At 41.4% G+C, this 17,979-nt stretch overlaps 1 protein-coding gene and 1 long non-coding RNA gene across 4 annotated transcripts in view; one reads left to right on the forward strand and one right to left on the reverse strand.

Moving 5' to 3' along the window:
- OSBPL9 (oxysterol binding protein like 9) overlaps window positions 1-17,979 on the forward strand; it is a 214,765-nt gene that overhangs the window by 17,628 nt on the left and 179,158 nt on the right. For all 3 annotated transcript variants that reach the window (XM_068239067.1, XM_068239068.1, XM_068239069.1), the window contains exon 2: window positions 1,873-1,923. In XM_068239067.1, the coding sequence (XP_068095168.1) occupies window positions 1,873-1,923 (51 nt within the window). The remainder of the gene's footprint in view (window positions 1-1,872; window positions 1,924-17,979) is intronic.
- LOC137520751 (uncharacterized) lies at window positions 5,955-8,471 on the reverse strand. Its single transcript, XR_011021929.1, has 3 exons — window positions 8,235-8,471; window positions 7,600-7,701; window positions 5,955-6,006 (listed from the first exon to the last, which is right to left on the reverse strand). It is a non-coding gene; the product is annotated as an uncharacterized lncRNA (long non-coding RNA).

The raw sequence follows: 17,979 nt of genomic DNA on the forward strand, positions 1-17,979 counted from the left end.
AATTACATTATTTTTCACTGGAGTTCCTCTTTAAAGTACTTCTTAAAGGACACCTGAAGTAAGGCATATGCCATATTTATTTCCTTTAAGCATTGTCAGTTACTTGGCAGCCCCTGACTTTCATGCATTCGTAGTGTCTGAATCGCACACCTGAAACAAGCATTTGGCTGATCCAGTCAAACACCTGATCTGCTGCATGCTTGTTCAGGGCTTATGGCTATAAGTATTAAGAGTATTTTATTTTTCATTCTGTATTTTAAAGGTTCTTGAAGTCTTTGACTTGTTTATTGAGGTACATGGGAAATCGTTGTCACCTATGATATAATTGACACTTGTTATATTGGATGTGTATTACTTTATACTTGTACAAATATGCATGTAAAAATGTGCGATAATTAGAGATTTTTTTTCTTAATGTAACAACCTTTTGTTGGAATCTCAGACCTTCCCATTCCCAATCTGGATCAATTCTGCACACAATAATTAACTGGATGTGTTATACAATATGAGTATGCTGTAATTAGGAAAATGTGTCTTAATTAACCTCTCTATTTTCCTGTATGTCTTAATTAGATTTTTTACTTTCACTATTCTCTGGATTTAAGGGGCCCATATACTCAGCCGATTAGCGGTCGATCGATCACAAATCGATTGCCCGATCGATTTGTGGCCGGTTTCGATCAATTTGTGGCCGGTTTCGATCGATTTCAGTCGATCTGACATGCTGGAAAATCTAGGTCAATCTGATGAGATTGCTTATCAATTTGCATTGATTATCAATGTACCTAATAGAAATCTGATGGCAAAAAAATGCTCTGTGGGGTAGTACCTAGCAAGCTCATGGTGAACCAGAACTCCTAGGAGTGTTTAAGGGGCTACAATGGACCAAAAAGCACCCTTACCACGCTATTGAAAAAAAAAGTTTGCTTCCTTAACCACTTCGCATCCAGACCTTTTTTCCCACTTATGGACCAGAGCAGTTTTGACAGTTTAGCTATGTCCTTATTTAATCAGAAATAACTTTATCCCTACTTATGACACGGAAATGAAATATATAGTTTTTTTTCAAGACAAACTAGGCTTTCATTGTATGCCATTTTTCCCTCGAACAATTTTCTTTTCTATGAATTTTAATGGGAAAACGAGGGAAAAAAATGAAAAACACATTTATCACTTTTACCAATTCTAGTTTAAAAATAAAAAGAGCTACTGTAGATAAAAAACACATTTTGTTTGGCTTTTCTTACCACTTATTACAAAACTTAGATTATGTTCCTGTCACAATTTATGGTGAAGATATTTGATTCTGTAATAATGCTACAGAGTGTATTTTTCACTATGAACTGAGAAAATAAAAGTATTTTTAATGGTAAAATTCAATCTGATAAGCTTAGGAAACATATATTCCCATTCACCAATTAGTGCTGCATGAGATAGTGGCAGAAATGTGCACAGGAGCAAGCCTAATCCTGCCCAGCACTGCTTCTGCTACAAGACATATATCTACTGACTCGTGGCTTAGATGAAGTCACAGAGGATGTAAATATACTGTAGTGGTGGATAAAGTGGTTAAAACAGAAAGTATTTGAGATAATTCAGGTTGGAGTGAGCTCCGAGATGTCTCCCACAATGCATCACTGTTGAATATGCAAATCATCTATTGTTGCATGGATAATTTGCATATATTCAGCAGTGATGCACTGGGAGATTTCTCAGAGCTCACTCCAACCTGATTTATTGCAAATACTTTCTGTTTTAAGAAGGCAAAGTTTATTCTATAAAATCGTTCTGTTTGTTTCCTTATTTTGCTACAGCACAAGTGATATCGGTTAAAAAAAAGACAAAACTAATATACATTATTTTCCTTTTCAGTCGAAAGACAAAATGATGAGAGGATCTCGGAGAGGATGCGTCCGGCTCAGGGTAAGTGAGGGCTTTTATTTGTGGCCTTATTTTATCTTGTTTTTAGTTTTTTTTCTTTCATGCTTGAGTACCTAAATCACACAGAGGCTGTACACATTAACTACACTGCAGTTTGCAAGCAGAGCAGTGCTTTCCTGTACAGTTGAACCATGTCCAAGTTACTGACCATGAATAATGAAGGTAATGGTCAGCTGATCCCAGGATAAGGTGCACTGTGCAATGAATGAACCTGTAGCTTACATTTATACCACTAGAGAACTGAGACAGCACAGAACTGCACAGCTGAACTGAGAGGAATACAGAGGCTGACATACTTCCTTGTTTTGTTTCTCTGCGCCCAAAACAAGACCTTCCAGTTTAACGTCTCTGGAAGTTGTTTATTTACTAAAGTGGGCGGGGTGCTGAGGGAACCCAGATATACAATCCTCTAGATCAGGGGTCTCAAACTCAATCACGTAAAGGGCCAAAACCTGGTCTGTCGTGGGCCAAATTATTAAGATTTAACAATGACTCAACAGTCTCAAGCTAAGTGGCGTAACTATAGTGACGGTGGAGGAGTCTGGGAGATGGCTCCTCCCCCTTCTGCAGTGGAGCAGTTTAATATTTCCCTGCTCCAGTGCTGCTGCAGGTCTCCTCTGATCTTCCTGACAGCCACGCACTCTTTGCTGCATAACGCTGGTTCCTGAGGCATGTCACATGATCGGGAGAAGGAGGTTTGGAGGCACAGAGCGTGCAGCTGCTAGGAATAACAGAAAAGAGACTTGGCGCTGGAGCAGGTAAATATTACACTGCTCTGTTGCATTACTATGCTGAGTAGAGAGATGGAAGGTGTGTAGGTTTGTGTGTTTCACCAGCCACATGGGAGGAGGAATTTGGGTCCCTGGTAGGAGCCCCATGCTAATTTTGCTGGGGGGACTCGCGGGTTGTTGTGCACCCCAGCTCATACTGAGAATGTTTCAACCAGGAATGCTGTCACTGCTGTGCTGTCGTTCCTTTACTGATTACAAAGATGCACATTTGAGGATCTCAAGGGCCACATATAATGGCAAGGAGGGCCGTATTCGGCCCGTGGGCCTTGAGTTTGCCGCCTGTGCTGTAGATTGTAAGCTCACAGGCGCAGATACCTCCTCCTCTTGTATCTTGTTTGAGTGCAATTTTTCAGACGAATACTAATCAGTATTGGTGGTTTTATTCAAACTATACATCAGTTGTATGTATCTGTACTTGTGTCGCTGGTTGTCCTGATTGTAGTGAGGTTAAGAGCTCCTGTATCTATGCTCCCTATTGTTGTATGCTTTGCATGTTGTACAGCACTACATAGTATGTTGGTGATCTATAAAGGGACTCAGAGCACCTCTCATGGGTATGCCTAGAGACTCAGACCAGTAATGCAAAGTACTTAAAGATGCTTACCATTCTGTAGCTTGTTCTCTCCTCTTTCACTTAATGCCTGAATAGCCGGTTCTACAAATAGTTTTCGTTCAATTTCAATTTAAAAAAAGCCGGCTGCCATCTTGTCTATGTTATTACTTCCGGTTCACCCCTGTCTTTGTTAGAGAAGTGCATCAATGAATGAAGCAGGAAGAGGAAGTGACACGAATGACTATTGCAAGAGGCTCCTCCAGAGAGGGGGTGACTTTGTTGGAAGTCATCTGGCTTAAAGAGACACTGAAGCGGAAAAAAAATGATGATATTATGATTTGTATGTGTAGTACAGCTAAGAAATAAAACATTAAGATCAGATACATCAGTCTAATTGTTTCCAGTACAGGAAGATTTAAGAAACTCCAGTTGTTATCTCTATACAAAAAAGCCATTAAGCTCTACGACTTTCAAAGTCGTGGAGAGGGCTGTCTTCTGACTTTTATTATCTCAACTGTTCGTTAAGTTTTTACTTTTTCTCTGCCAGAGGAGAGGTCATTAGTTCACAGACTGCTCTAAATGAATCATTTTGAATGCTGAGTGTTGTGTAATCTGCACATATTAGAGAATGATGCAATGTTAGAAAAAACACTATATACCTGAAAATAAAAGTATGAGAATATTTTCTTTGCTGCTAATCTTCTGTAATTATTCATAGTACACAACCAAATCATTATATCATATATTTTTTCGCTTCAGTGTCTCTTTAAAGGCATACCCACCAGAGGTTCTCAGAGTCCCTTTTTAATAATAATAATCATAAAAAAGTTAGTTTTATATTACAATTGAGATGCTGTACGTTACATTCTGCCTACTGAAGTATATACACCAAGCCAGTTGCGTCCAGGTAAAGTTCAGTTTTCAGTCTTGCAGGTTTGTGTGTTGGCTGAGCTGTGTTGGGATAATGCAGTGGGAACCGCTGTCTCTCTGGCCTAGTGCACACCGGAGCGTTTCCGCTGCGGTTTGCGATCTGCTTGCGGGTGCGGATCTGCTAGGGTAATGCATTTCAATGGGGTGGTGCACACCAGAGCGGTAGGCGGTTTGCAGAAACGCATACTCCCGGGCTGCAGCAGATTTTGGATTGCGGATGCGTTTCTGCCTCAATGTTAAGTATAGGATAAACGCAAACCGCCTGTCAAACCGCTTGGTATAGCGTTTTTGGAAGCGGATGCAGATGCGTTTTTTGTCAGAATCTGCTCTTCCAGGTCAAAGTGTACTTCCTGTTGTTCTGCTTTGCATGAGGGATTGCAGAGAAGGTTTGTGCAAGATGTCTGGCACGTGGTTTACCACAGAAAATTTAATAATTAAAATACAGAATAGTCCAGAGCTGTATGACAAGACATTGCCTGGACACAAAGATCATCAAAGGCTGCATGACATCTGGAGAAACATTGCCCATAAGTTCCTGGGTGAAAAATGGGAAAAATTGTCACCAAAGACTCAAGAAGCAAAAGGTGAGTGTATTTGTTAAACATGTGTTGTTAACTCTTTTAGGTTGACTCTTTTGGCACTGTGCTGACAATATGTGAAGACCCCTCCCCTGAAAGGTTAATTAGCTAATCCTAAGTGTCATTACCACATGTCTCTCTTGCAGTCTGTGTCTCTGTATAGGCATCTCTCAATCGGAACAGCACGTACATGTGTGTCTATGTATGCACATGTATTCTGCATGCGGTTGTGATATTACAGTAAAGAACATGATCATAGATTAACACATACAAAGAGGTTGACCTATTTTTTAATAGTAAAGTAAAGATCATAATGTAATCAAATTAAATGTCAACCTGTAATATTTACATACTTATCGGTTATGGCACAAAGTAATCTGCGAGTTTATCTCGCATTTGAATGGCAGAAATAGGCCCACGTAAGGTAGAAGGGGCAACATTTTGAAGAGCACAGGGTGGAATCTCCTCCTCCTCCTCTGTGTGCATGCCATCTAATGTTCTTACATAATTGTGTAAAACACATGTGGCCTTCACAACTGCAATAGCATACTGTGGTTGCATTTTTAGGGCAGTATGAAAAATGCGCCATTTGTTAGAAAGTATGCCAAAAGCACATTCCACCACTTGCCTGGCTTTGGTAAGGCGCTGATTAAACACTTTTTTTTTCAGAGACATATCTCTTTGGGCATAAGGCCGCATCACATGCTCGGATAGAGCAAATGCCTCATCAGCCACAAACACACATGGGTAAGGTGGGTGTTGTCTGTCAGGCCAGGGTCGTGGTGCTGGTAAGGTCATTTGGCCAGTTAGGAGTTTCAAGCCAAATCTGCTGTGTTGGAAAACAGCAGAATCATGTGAACTGCCGTAAGCACCCACATCCACATATATAAATTTTAAATTCGGATCCACCACAGCCATGAGCACAAGAGAGAAATATTTTTTATAATTGTAATACACACTGCCAGTGGCTGCAGGCATAACAATACGGACATGTTTCCCATCCACTGCTCCTAGGCAGTTAGGGAATTGATGCTTTTCCCAGAAATGCTGAATATTAGCCTCCCACATAGGTAGATCAGGAGGTGGCATAAATTCGGGCTGCAGTGTTTTCCAAATCAGTTTGCATGTGTCCAAAACCAGGTAGCGGATAGTAGATCTTCTCATCAGGAACTGATAATGCAGAGCTGCATATGAATGTCCTGTTGCCAGAAATCTGAAAAGTAATACAGAAATGTTTATTTGTTTTTTGTTCGAAGTTGGTCTCCTGCGCAAAAGATGGAAGTCTGTGCGAGACAGTTATAAAAAGGAGCTGGAGAAACAATATCAAGAATCTAAAAGTGGGTGTGGCAGTTCCCAAAGAACAAGATATAAATTCTGTGGGATTCTGGAATTTATGAGAAAACATCATGAGTCGGCTGAGTAAGTATGGCGCAAATGTACACCTATTACACTTCTGAAAAAAGTATCCGCTACAGCTGTAATATAAATACAAGTCACACAATGCATTGCAGGAGTGTGATACACTCAATGTGATTCACTGCAGGTCATTTTACAGTAGGCCTTTGCTTAATATGATTGTTTACTAAGCTATTTATAGTGCGATTATCTGTCAGGAATCTGGTAGGATTTTGTGGACAAATACCAGTTGCCTTACACTCATGTGGATCTATTTGGCTGCAGTAGTGTCTGAATCACACACCACGAACAAGCATGTGTAGATTATACATTAATACTTCACTACAAACATGTGATCTGCATGATGACTCAGGGGCTGTGCCTTAAAGTAATACTCACAACATTTCTGCAGGAGAGAAAGGCAACTATGATTGTTGTACAGTTACACATGTACATCAATGACATTTTCTATTTTACATCACTGGCCTCTATACCAGTACTCAATTCTTCTCTTCTTCTTTACATTAGAACTGAAGATAGCCTGCCACCTGATCCTGATCCTGAGGAGGCGGAAATAGATGCAGGCCACAACACTAGCAGTGATCTGGAAGTGGATGATTTAACTCCACAGGATGGTGACACAGCTACACTGGATGAGAGTGACTCAACAACTGCTGATCAAACACAACCCAGTACACTAACTACTAGGCCACGCACAACTCACAGATCTAGTAGAGGTGTGAGGGCATCAACCCAAGGCAGGAGAATAGGAAGAGATATGAACAGGGCTGAATATGATCACAAGCTCATTACTTCTATTGAAAAGGCTGTGGATCATATGGAGAAGCGAGAGGAGGAAATCAAACAATTAAAAGAGCCATGCACCCAGTATCTGCTAAGTTTAGTGCCATTGTTACAGAAAGTGCCACCAGATAAGCAATGGGCAGCCAGACATGCCATATCTGAGACCCTGGGCAAATTTTTGCAAACTCAGAGCCAGGCAGAAGAAAATAGCTCCAACTATGTCACTCAACAACACATGCCTCATGCCACTCCTCAGTATCATTCATACCCACAACCATCTTACCAGAGTCACCGTATGTATGACCCACCTAGTTACCCACCTATGCATATGGCAACCCGGCCATATGGGCAGCAGCCACATTATCCTATGACAGGACCTATGCGTTTTGAGCAAGCTAATAGGTATCAAAGATCAGACACTCCAGTGTACACTGATTTATCAGCTCAGACCCAGCCACAAACTACTTCAGAATCAGCTACACAAGCTTTCATTCATGACACTGGTAGCATGTCTGATTATCTTGCACAACATGAGTAGGAAGTGGGCCTTATAGGTAGTGTAAATCGTTATATTTTATGTTAATATTTTAAAGTTAGTTTCACATACCTCAAAGTTATGAGGAGACGCTCCGTTGGAGTGATTGCACGGCGATAATTAGTATCTTGTCTTTGAAGGGCATCCTTCAATTTGGACAGTAGACAATCAAAACTGTCAAAAATACAGATGTATATGTAATTTGTTGATGATGTTTGTGATATAAAAGCATTCTTTTTTGAACATATACATTCTATGTTTGCAAAAATACCTTCATGACAACATGGCCTAAAGAATTATTTGGGCAACCACTACCAAAAACAAATAAAATAATGTCGCTGGCCACAACAAGTGTCTTTACTGAGTTTCTGCTGTTCATAGGTGCATGATATTGGTATAGGTATAAATGTGTGTTACGTGGGGTTATTACCTTAGGTTATTGTTCAAAAATGATGTATGCTTATATACTATAGTAGTTACTGGGTAGTCCAAAAAAGCAATAGGTGTTAGGCAGTGTATGCATAACACACCAGGAACAAGCATAATGGTAATCTTAGTCTTTTAATGCATATACATGATTGCTGAGTGTGTTGGTTTGTACATTGGAGTCCAACAGAGTGTTAAATAAGGCTCAGCAATGACTGCAACATTCATTATTTAAATAACAAGAATGCCAAATGGTACAGAACAAACAAAACAACTCTTACCTGCCCACAGACATTCTGGTGTAGCCAAAGAACTTGTCTGGATGCTGCCTCAAGTCACGATAGAGTGTCCAAAATTGACCCTTCCTGCGCCGCTGTTGCAGTATGGGATGCACCCAGTATCTCCGTGTCCTTGGCCTGCGTCTCATATATGCTGCTACACATATTAGTAATAGCAAATCAGGATACATTTTCTCTCTCCACAAAAACAACTCACTCTCAAACACTATGTCACCTCTCCTCAACTAACCCACAATGCTGTGAAGGAGCACTCCCTTTTTATATTGGTACTTGCACTTTAATTCCTTCATTTGATCCACATGTCATCAATATATCTAATTTTTAGCCTTTGGTTCAACTCTTTCTACCTTTTTCCTTAAAAAACGCAAAACGCTAGAAAAACGCATGCTAAACGCCACCGCAAAACGCTAGCAAAACGCTGCTAAAAAAACAGACAAAGCGTTCAGAAAAACGCTAGCGTTTTGCGGATCTGCTTGCGGTTTTTGGTGTGCACCAGGCCTCTGTGATGATTACAGAAGCTGCTGACAGAGGCATCTGATGTGATCATGTTACCCAGATAATCAATATGCCACCATTGCTTAATCTATATCCATCCTAGATACCATGTGATCCGACTGCAGAGCATTTCCACGAATCAGCACAACTAACTAGAAAGTTGACAGCTGCTAAATAGAAGCATTGAGTACTCTGATTTGAGGACAGGGCTGGTAGAAGCCCCAAGTAAGTAAAAACGAAATGTTTTCACCCAGTTTAGTTGTGCTTTTAAAGAGAACTTGAGGTGTTAAAAAAGTAAATACTTGCCTAAGGAGAGGGGTTTTTTTTCTGTTTTCATACGCCACAGACGTCTAAAGGCATTTTTAGTGCGAAGTTTAGGGTTAGTGCTATCTTTGGTTGAGATATGCAAATAATTCCAAGTTGATGCAGAATTATACAAATGTCGCTGTTCCCAGCTTCCAAGTGCAAATTCCCTAAAGCTGACAGTAGTCTTAACACTTTTATTAAAAAAAAAAAAAAAAAAAGTGACAGTGGTGCTCCAGTAAACATTGAAGTTTTTTTTTTTTCTCTTCAGTGCAGGTCCACTTGAAAGCAGACCATTGGTGAATGGAATTGATCCTATTTTGAGCTGGTTCACACATTCTTCTGTGGGGTTTTTGATTTTCGTCTTGTTAGAACGGCTTCATTTAAAGCCAGCTGTAAAAGCTGAAGCTTAAAAACATTCAGCAGCATTTAGGTTGACAGTTTTGTTTTGTTTTTTTCCTCCCTGGGGTTCTGAGGACTTTTGAGAAGGGAGGAGATTTTGGGCGCGGTTGTCCCCCTGTGTTCCCCTCTCCCCCTGTGAACACCTGGGTCCTCATCTCACTCCCACCCCTCAGAGCTGCACAGTGTCCTCCAGCGCAGAGTCAGCGCATAATAGGAAAAACTAGTAACTTGAAACACTTTCCTTTTGACTGGTGCTGATGCTCTCGCGGGCGGGACCACAGCTTTGTCGTTGGGCCAATTACTGGAGTAGCAGTGACCTATCGGGTCACTGAGCAAAGGAAGTGATTGGCCTGCGAAACCATCGACACCAGTCAAAGGAAAGTATTTTAAGTTGCCATTTTTCCTCTGAATATGCGCTGGGAACTCTGTGCAGCTGCAATGGCTGGGAGCGAGAGGAAGTCGCAGGTGGACAGAGGTGAACACGGGGGCAGGGGGCATAGAGGAGCAAAGAACAAGAATGCTTTTTACTCCACTTCCCTCCAAACATGCTTTGCATGGCCTTTGCTGACTTTTACTAAAGTTTGCGTGCATTTCCTATCAGGAAGCCAACATGGAGACCCGACCCGTTACGTTTGATGAGACGATGGAATCTTTTGCAGCATTTGTGCAAACCTGGCAAAATGATGTACAAAACAGCAGATCACTAAATGTCGACCGCATGTAACTCCACGTTTACAGCCCCGCGAGCGCCCGTGTGAACCTAGACTTATTCCCTTGTACTCCAGCAGACACATCTATACAGATAGCATTTCAGCACAACATAAATCTGACTATAATCTGTTTCCCCCACTTTATTAAACAAACAATTAAAGGGGCACTATGGTGAAAAAATTTTCAATATGTGCAAACCTATACAAATAAGTACGGTATGTTTTTTCCATAGTAAAATGACCCATAAATTACTTTCCTACTACATTGCAGTCACTTACACTAGGTAGTAGAAATCTGATAGAAGCAACAGGTTTTGGACAAGCCCATCTATTCATGGGGGATTCTCAGGGATTTATTTATTTTCAAAAGCACTTAGTGAATGGCAGTTGCTCCGTCCAACTGCCAAAAAACTGTGTAGCGAGCAGGGAAGCTGGCCAGCATCATTGTTTGAAGCCTTTTTAGGTAATCTCTTTATAAAGAATAAAAGCCTTGCTGAGAATCCCCTATGAAGAGATGGACTAGTCCAAAACCTGTCGCTTCTGTCAGATTTATACTACCTACTGTAAGTGACAGCAACATAGGTGAAAAGTAATTTATGGCTTATTTTACTCTGGAAAAAACATACCATTTGTCTGTTTGCACATATTTAAAATTTTACAATATTCGCCATAGTGCCCCTTTAAAAATCATGGATGGAAAGGATTTGGCATATGACAGAGGTAGAAGTGGACGCCTTGTGGTACAATCGCGTAAGCAGCAATCTCGCTTTACAAACATTGCAAGCGGTGACAGGCTCAGTTGCTAAGTGACGGGTACTCTCACCTTGCAGCTCTGAGATCTCTGGCCAGCACAGCGTCTGCATAAAATGTGCATGTTCTACCTGTGTCTGTGTGGGTTTCCTTCAGGCACTCTGCTTTCCTCACACATCCCAAAAACAAACTGGTAGGTTAATTGGCAAACCCAAAATTAGCCCTGGAGTGCAGAAGAGACGTTAGTCTCTGATTCTAGTGCAAATATTAGATGGTTAGCTCCTCTGAGTTCTGATTGCTTACTTTAGATAATTCAGTGTGCTCTGTAAGTCATTGTGGAAAATCAGTAAGCTGAATAGAAGCGGACACATTTGTTGATACCCTTCCACGACAAGACACATAATGTTCTCTAAAATAAAATGGAACCGAGGAGTAACCTGCACTAGGGATGTTCATGGAGATGATGTGGGATTATGCAAATTTTGTATACAAATTCTTGCAGCTAGAAAATGGACCTGAGGTGGGATTCGATTGGTCCATCTTCAAGCTGCATGTTTTTGCATACACAATTTGCATAATCCTCCATTTGCTTGGAATTGCTTGCGTTCCATTGAACATCCCTAATAATCATCAGCCATCCTACTTTGCTTTAGAGTTTTGAATGGACAGGTTATTTAAAACAGGTTAAATAGTGGACAAAAATGATGGGACCCTCAGAGGCTTCAGACTCTCACTAAATCTTAAAACCAACGTATGTCAATGGGGTTGTTAACATTTACATTTTACATGCGGGGAAAAACCTTATACATTGTCCAAAAAGCTAGTGTGATAAATGTGAACCAGAGGTGAAAATAAACGAACACAAATAATTGTATGCACCCTCCTACTCCAGAAAATGACTTTTATTTCAGATATGCCATGGTTTTATTTTATATTTAAACGCTTACAAAGTAGAATTAATGTTTTGTTGTCTCTGCTCAGAGGAAGCCTATTAGGTGTCCCTAAATGAAAATACATGACCTTTTGCCCTTTTTCTATCTTCCTCTACTCCCAGAAGTTGCATTCTGCAAGGGAAACGTATGCCTTTAATTTTCTTATCAGTGAGGTTTACTATATTCCTGACAAGGTACCAACAATACAGAAGCTGAAAATACTGGCCAAAATTCTAGCCACCAGACTAAACACATTTATTCTTAAGCTGATACATCATGATCAATCGGGCTTTATGCCCGGCAAGGGCACGGACATCTATATCCGCAGACTGCTGACCAATATTGTCGCCTCTCATTCTAATACGGGCCAGAGGGTAATAGCGTCATTAGACGCTGAAAAAGCATTCGACTCAGTTGAATGGGAATACCTGTGGGCGGTGCTACGTAAATTCGGATTTGGTAACAACTTTATCAAATGGATTCAACTACTTTACAAGTCCCCTAAAGCCAAAATTAAAACGGGAAACACAATTTCACAATTTTTCTGTTTGCAGAGAGGGACCAGGCAGGGCTGCCCCTTGTCACCAGGCCTATTTGCATTGGCCATGGAGCCCATTGCAGCTAAAATCAGACAATGCAACTCGGTACGGGGACTTCAGATTGGTAATCTACACGAAAAAATATCCCTATACGCAGACGACGTACTCCTTTATTTAAATGACCCCTTCTCCTCTCTGGATTCAGCTCTTCATCTATTTGAGGAATTTGGGGACATGTCAGGTATTAAAATTAACTGGGATAAATCACTATTGTTCCAAATAGACGCTAAACCCAATTTGCCCTCTAGACTTAACTCTCCACTGTTAATAGTGAACCAATTCAAATATCTGGGAATTCAAGTCACCAGTGACCTCACCTCATATCAGAAACTTAATATAGACCCGGTCATACGACAACTTGAAACCAGATGTGCAATATAGAATAAACTCCCGCTCTCACTGATAGGTAGGATCAACCTGCTCAAAATGCTCTTTCTACCCAAATTTACATACCTCTTTCGTCAATGCCCTGTCTGGCTCCCTGCCGCTCTCTTTAAGAAAATAGATAAAACCATTCTTACCTTCATCTGGGCAGGCAAACAACCTAGATTAGCACTGGACGTACTACAGCTCCCTAAATCCAGGGGGGGGTTGGCCTTACCGCACCTCCAAAAGTATTACTGGGCATCCCTTCTCGTTACCATCAGATGGTGGTTCGCGCAAGAAAACACGAACCCAGCGGTGAATGTAGAGGCGGCAATATTGGGCTCCTACGAACAGCTCACAAACTTACCATACAGAGGCCCTAGAGCCAACCCCCAAACTACGCTCCCTATGACTACTTCATGGAAGGCTTGGAAAACAGCCAGGGCCTATTTTACATTTCCAGGTACTATTTCCCCCTTCACACCTTTATGGGGCAACCCCTCTCTTCAGCACTTCACCACAATCCCCGACCCAATCCTATGGGCAGGATACGGAATAAAAAACATCTCCCACATACAACATGAAAAATCTATCCATACCTTCAATACACTCAAGACCCAATGCGACCTCCCAAACAAACACCTGTTCAGATATTTACAACTCCATCATGCCTACAGATCTCAATTTGGCTCCCAGCCACCTGATCTACAAACTGACAAGCTAGAAACACTTCTACTGACTAAAAATCTCCCTAAAACCCTTTCCTCCATCTACTCAATACTGTTAAATACTAATAACTATAGACTAGAAAAATGCTACCGTAAATGGAAGACAGATATCCCCTCCCTTAGTGAAAAGGAATGGGATATAATTCTGGAAGAATTTCCCGCAACAGTGATATCTGCGAATGATCATCTAATCCAAATAAAATTCCTTCATAGGATATACCTTACCCCCTCACGACTCAATAGAATGAACTCCACCCACTCGGATAAATGCTGGAGATGTGTAATTCACAAAGGAGACTTTATACATATATTTTGGTCCTGCCCAAAAATCATCCCTTTTTGGGAGAACATACTCTCAATAATTAATACTTTGCTGGAGACAGCCCTCCCTTTGGATATAGGCCTATTACTCCTGGGCAAACTGGAAGCGGTTAATGTCTCGAAACACAAGCAACTATTGCTCAAAATGCTGTGCTTTCAAGCAAGAAAAGAGATTTTAAAATGCTGGAAAAAGGCCTCTGTCCCAACTGTGGGTACCTGGGCCAAATCAATCAACTCTGCCCTACCACTGTATAGAACTACCTACCTAAACAGGAAAAACCCCAAAAAATTCAATAAGATTTGGGGTATCTGGGAAAGCAGGATCTTAGATCCCACGAGTGACAAATTTATTCCTATTACAGACTAAAAGGATACTGAAATATCAGCGGTGGGGCGGGTGGTGGGCTGGGGGCGGTCGGGCAAGCTTTTCTTCTTTTCCTTCTTCTTTCTTCTCTCTTTCTTCATGGACCAAACGCATGTGGAAAATCCTCAATCAAGATCACTTCTTTACTTCCCTTCTCAGTGCGATTTGATCCCTCCATCAATGGATAATCATACTTACACTGATTTACCAAGAACGTATTAACATGATCCCTGTTGCCTGATTACACTGCTGTACTGTCACATAATGCACATATGTAAAAGCTATGTAACTATATCTCCTATTGTGGGGGAGATTGTACTTGCACTGTCTGCTTCCTTCCTTTTGTTATGTAAATGTTGGAAAAACAATAAAAAAATTAACTGTTAAAAAAAAACAATACAGAAGCTGTCACTTCCATGCCTGCTGCAAAACAAAAGTAAAACGGCCTGGTTATTATATTTTGCACTGTGCTGTATGTTTATCTCCTCATGTCTCGTGTCGCCTCGGGTACACTTAAAGCCTCTTTCACAGTGGGACGTTAAAGTCGCACATCAGAAAATTTTATAACGCAGATTAATGCACAGCAATACAAAGTCTGCGACATTCACAGTGCACACGTTGCGTTGTGTGTAACGTGTAGCAATATTTACAAAGTGCTGCATTCTGTGCGTTAAGCAATACATTTAGTGCGTTGTGTGTTGCACATACACAGTAAGATTATTTAAAAAAAAAATAAATGTAACGCATGCGCCGTTTTCATTCCAATGGCGCACCAAACGCAGGGCTAAATAACGTCCAAGTCATAGTCTTTCAATGCGTTGCATTAGGGGCACGTTATGCGACCTTAACGTCGCATCAAACGCAACGTCCCACTGTGAAACAGGCCTAAAAGGGATTTTGAAGTGAGAGTAATATGGAGGCTGCCATCTTCATCCTCTGAGCAATGCCAGTGCTGATGCTCTGCGTCTAAAGGTGGATGTCAGCAGGCCTGGATTTACCTCACAGGAGCCTATAGGCACAGATGTCCTGGCACCTTGGACTTCTCCCTCCATGAACCTAAACCCCCCAACCCGAGACCTCCCCCCCCCCTTCCCCCACCCGAATTGCACTACAAGTGTGCTGGCTGGCCCAGCTGTCGTTTCTCCCTTACTTCCATTGCCCGTTATAGGTAGCTACAGTTGCCCCTTAGCATTAAATAGCCAGAGGTACCCTCAGTATTAAGTAGCTAGAGGTGCTCCAGACTGAAGGGAGATCTGGTCAGTGGAATGCAGAGACTGCGGTGAGTAACATCTAATTTACACTCTCATCAGGACTCTGCATAGGGAATGAGGGAGGGAGGCACTCGACGAGTGGGGAGTGAGCCGCCTTTTAATCATCAGGCGCCTGTAGGTACGTGCCTACAGTGCCTTATGGCAGTGTTTCTCAAACCTGTCCTCGTGACTCCCCAATGGTTCATGTTTTGCAGGCAACCTCCCCTATGCACAGCTAGGTGGATTCCATGTAGCTGAGACACTATTTACCCCACTTGTGCATAAGTGAGGTTGAACACAGAAGGATCCACAAACCAAGCATAGGTTGAAAAACGCTGCCCTAACTTTCCTCTGCTCTGATAAGTCCACAGTTTTCTCCCCAGACATTTTTCCCAGCTGCATGGCGTGAAAAAATAATCTGGCGGGGAGCAAGAGGGGAATGCAGGGCCGAGGCAACTCTGCTGACAGCATGGAAGGAGCATGAGGAGGCGAGCTGATGACAGCCAGGCGCTCACAAAAATTAGCCGGGTGGAGCACCTGGCTAAAAGAGCCTGGCGGAGGACACTGCGCCGTATAGCTGACCAAGAACGATGTTGCTGTGCGGAGGGACGATGCAGCGGAGCGTGAGAAATGGCGAGTAGAATGCAGTACATTTTCAGGCTACACACTTTTACGTTGAATATACTGGCTTCAGCACCAGTAACACTTCCTACAGCTATATATTGATATTTAGCCTTCCGCTGAAGCTAGCCTGGGCTGTTAATTTATTATGTGGAATTCCCCCCCCACCCACCCCCCCACCCACCCCAGAACATTCTGGTAGACCAGCTATGCTATCTTTTCTACTGGCTTTTGGACTCTGAGGAAACAAACATTCCGTAGGGATCACCCGCCAGTACTAAAGATGTCGCACCTGTGATTAAATTTCAGCATGTACATCGGGGAGAGGAAAGATATTACAATGAGCAAAAACTGGCTGATTTATAAATGTAGATTGTAAAAAAAATAAGCTATTGTATTCATTGTTATTTTGACTCCTGTTCCTCTTTACCACTTGAGGACCACAGTCTTTTCGCCCCTTAAGGACCGGAGCCTTTTTCTCCATTCAGACCACTGCAGCTTTCACGGTTTATTGCTCGCTCATACAACCTACCAAATAAAGGAATTTTACCTCCTTTTCTTGTCACTAATACAGCTTTCTTTTGGTGCTATTTGATTGCTGCTGCGAGTTTTACTTTTTATTATATTCATCAAAAAAGACATGAATTTTGTCAAAAAAATGACTTTTTTTAACTTACTGTGCTGACATTTTTCAAATAAAGTAAAATTTCCTATACATTTGAGCGCGAAAGTTATTCTGCTACATGTCTTTGATAAAAAAAAACCCCATTCAGTGTATATTTATTGGGTTGGGTAAAAGTTATAGCGTTTACAAACTATGGTGCCAAAAGTGAATTTTTCCATTTTCAAGCATCTCTGACTTTACTGCGCACCTGTCAGGTTTCATGAGGGGCTAAAATTTCAGGATAGTACAAATACCCCCCAAATGACCCCATTTTGGAAAGAAGACTTCCTAAAGTATCCAGTGAGAGGCATGGTGAGTTCATAGAAGATTTTATTTTTTGTCACAAGTTAGCGGAAAATGACACTTTGTGACAAAAAAAAAAAAAAAATAGTTTCCATTTCTTCTAACTTGCGACAAAAAAAAAAGAAATCTGCCACGGACTCACTATGCTCCTCTCTGAATACCTTGAAGTGTCTACTTTCCAAAATGGGGTCATTTGTGGGATGTGTTCACTGTCCTGGCATTTTGGGGGGTGCCTAATTGTAAGCCTAAAGATGCTCATTGGACTTTGGGCCCCTTAGCGCAGTTAGGCTGCAAAAAAGTGCCACACGTGGTATTGCCGTACTCAGGAGAAGTAGTATAATGTATTTTGTGGTGTATTTTTACACATACCCATGCTCGGTGGGAGAAATATCTCCGTAAATGACAATTGTTTTATTTTTTTTACACACAATTGTCTATTTATAGAGATATTTCTCCCACTCAGCATGGGTATGTGGAAAAATACACCCCAAAACACATTATACTACTTCTCCTGAGTACGGCGATACCACGTGTGGCACTTTTTTTGCACCCTAAGTGCGCTAAGGGGCCCAAAGTTCAATGAGTACCTTTAGGATTTCACAGGTCATTTTGAGAAATTTCGTTTCAAGACTACTCCTCACGGTTTAGGGCCCCTAAAATGCCAGGACAGTATAGGAACCCCACAAATTACCCCATTTTAGAAAGAAGACACCCCAAGGTATTCCGTTAGGAGGATGGTGAGTTCATAGAAGATTTTTTTTTTTTTTTTTGTCACAAGTTAGCGGAAATTTATTTTAATTGTTTTTTTTCACAAAGTGTCATTTTCCGCTAACTTATGACAAAAAATAAAATCTTCTATGAACTCACCATACTCCTAACGGAATACCTTGGGGTGTCTTCTTTCTAAAATGGGGTCATT

Source organism: Hyperolius riggenbachi, chromosome 6 (genome assembly GCF_040937935.1).
Source record: "Hyperolius riggenbachi isolate aHypRig1 chromosome 6, aHypRig1.pri, whole genome shotgun sequence".
Lineage (NCBI taxonomy): Eukaryota > Metazoa > Chordata > Amphibia > Anura > Hyperoliidae > Hyperolius > Hyperolius riggenbachi.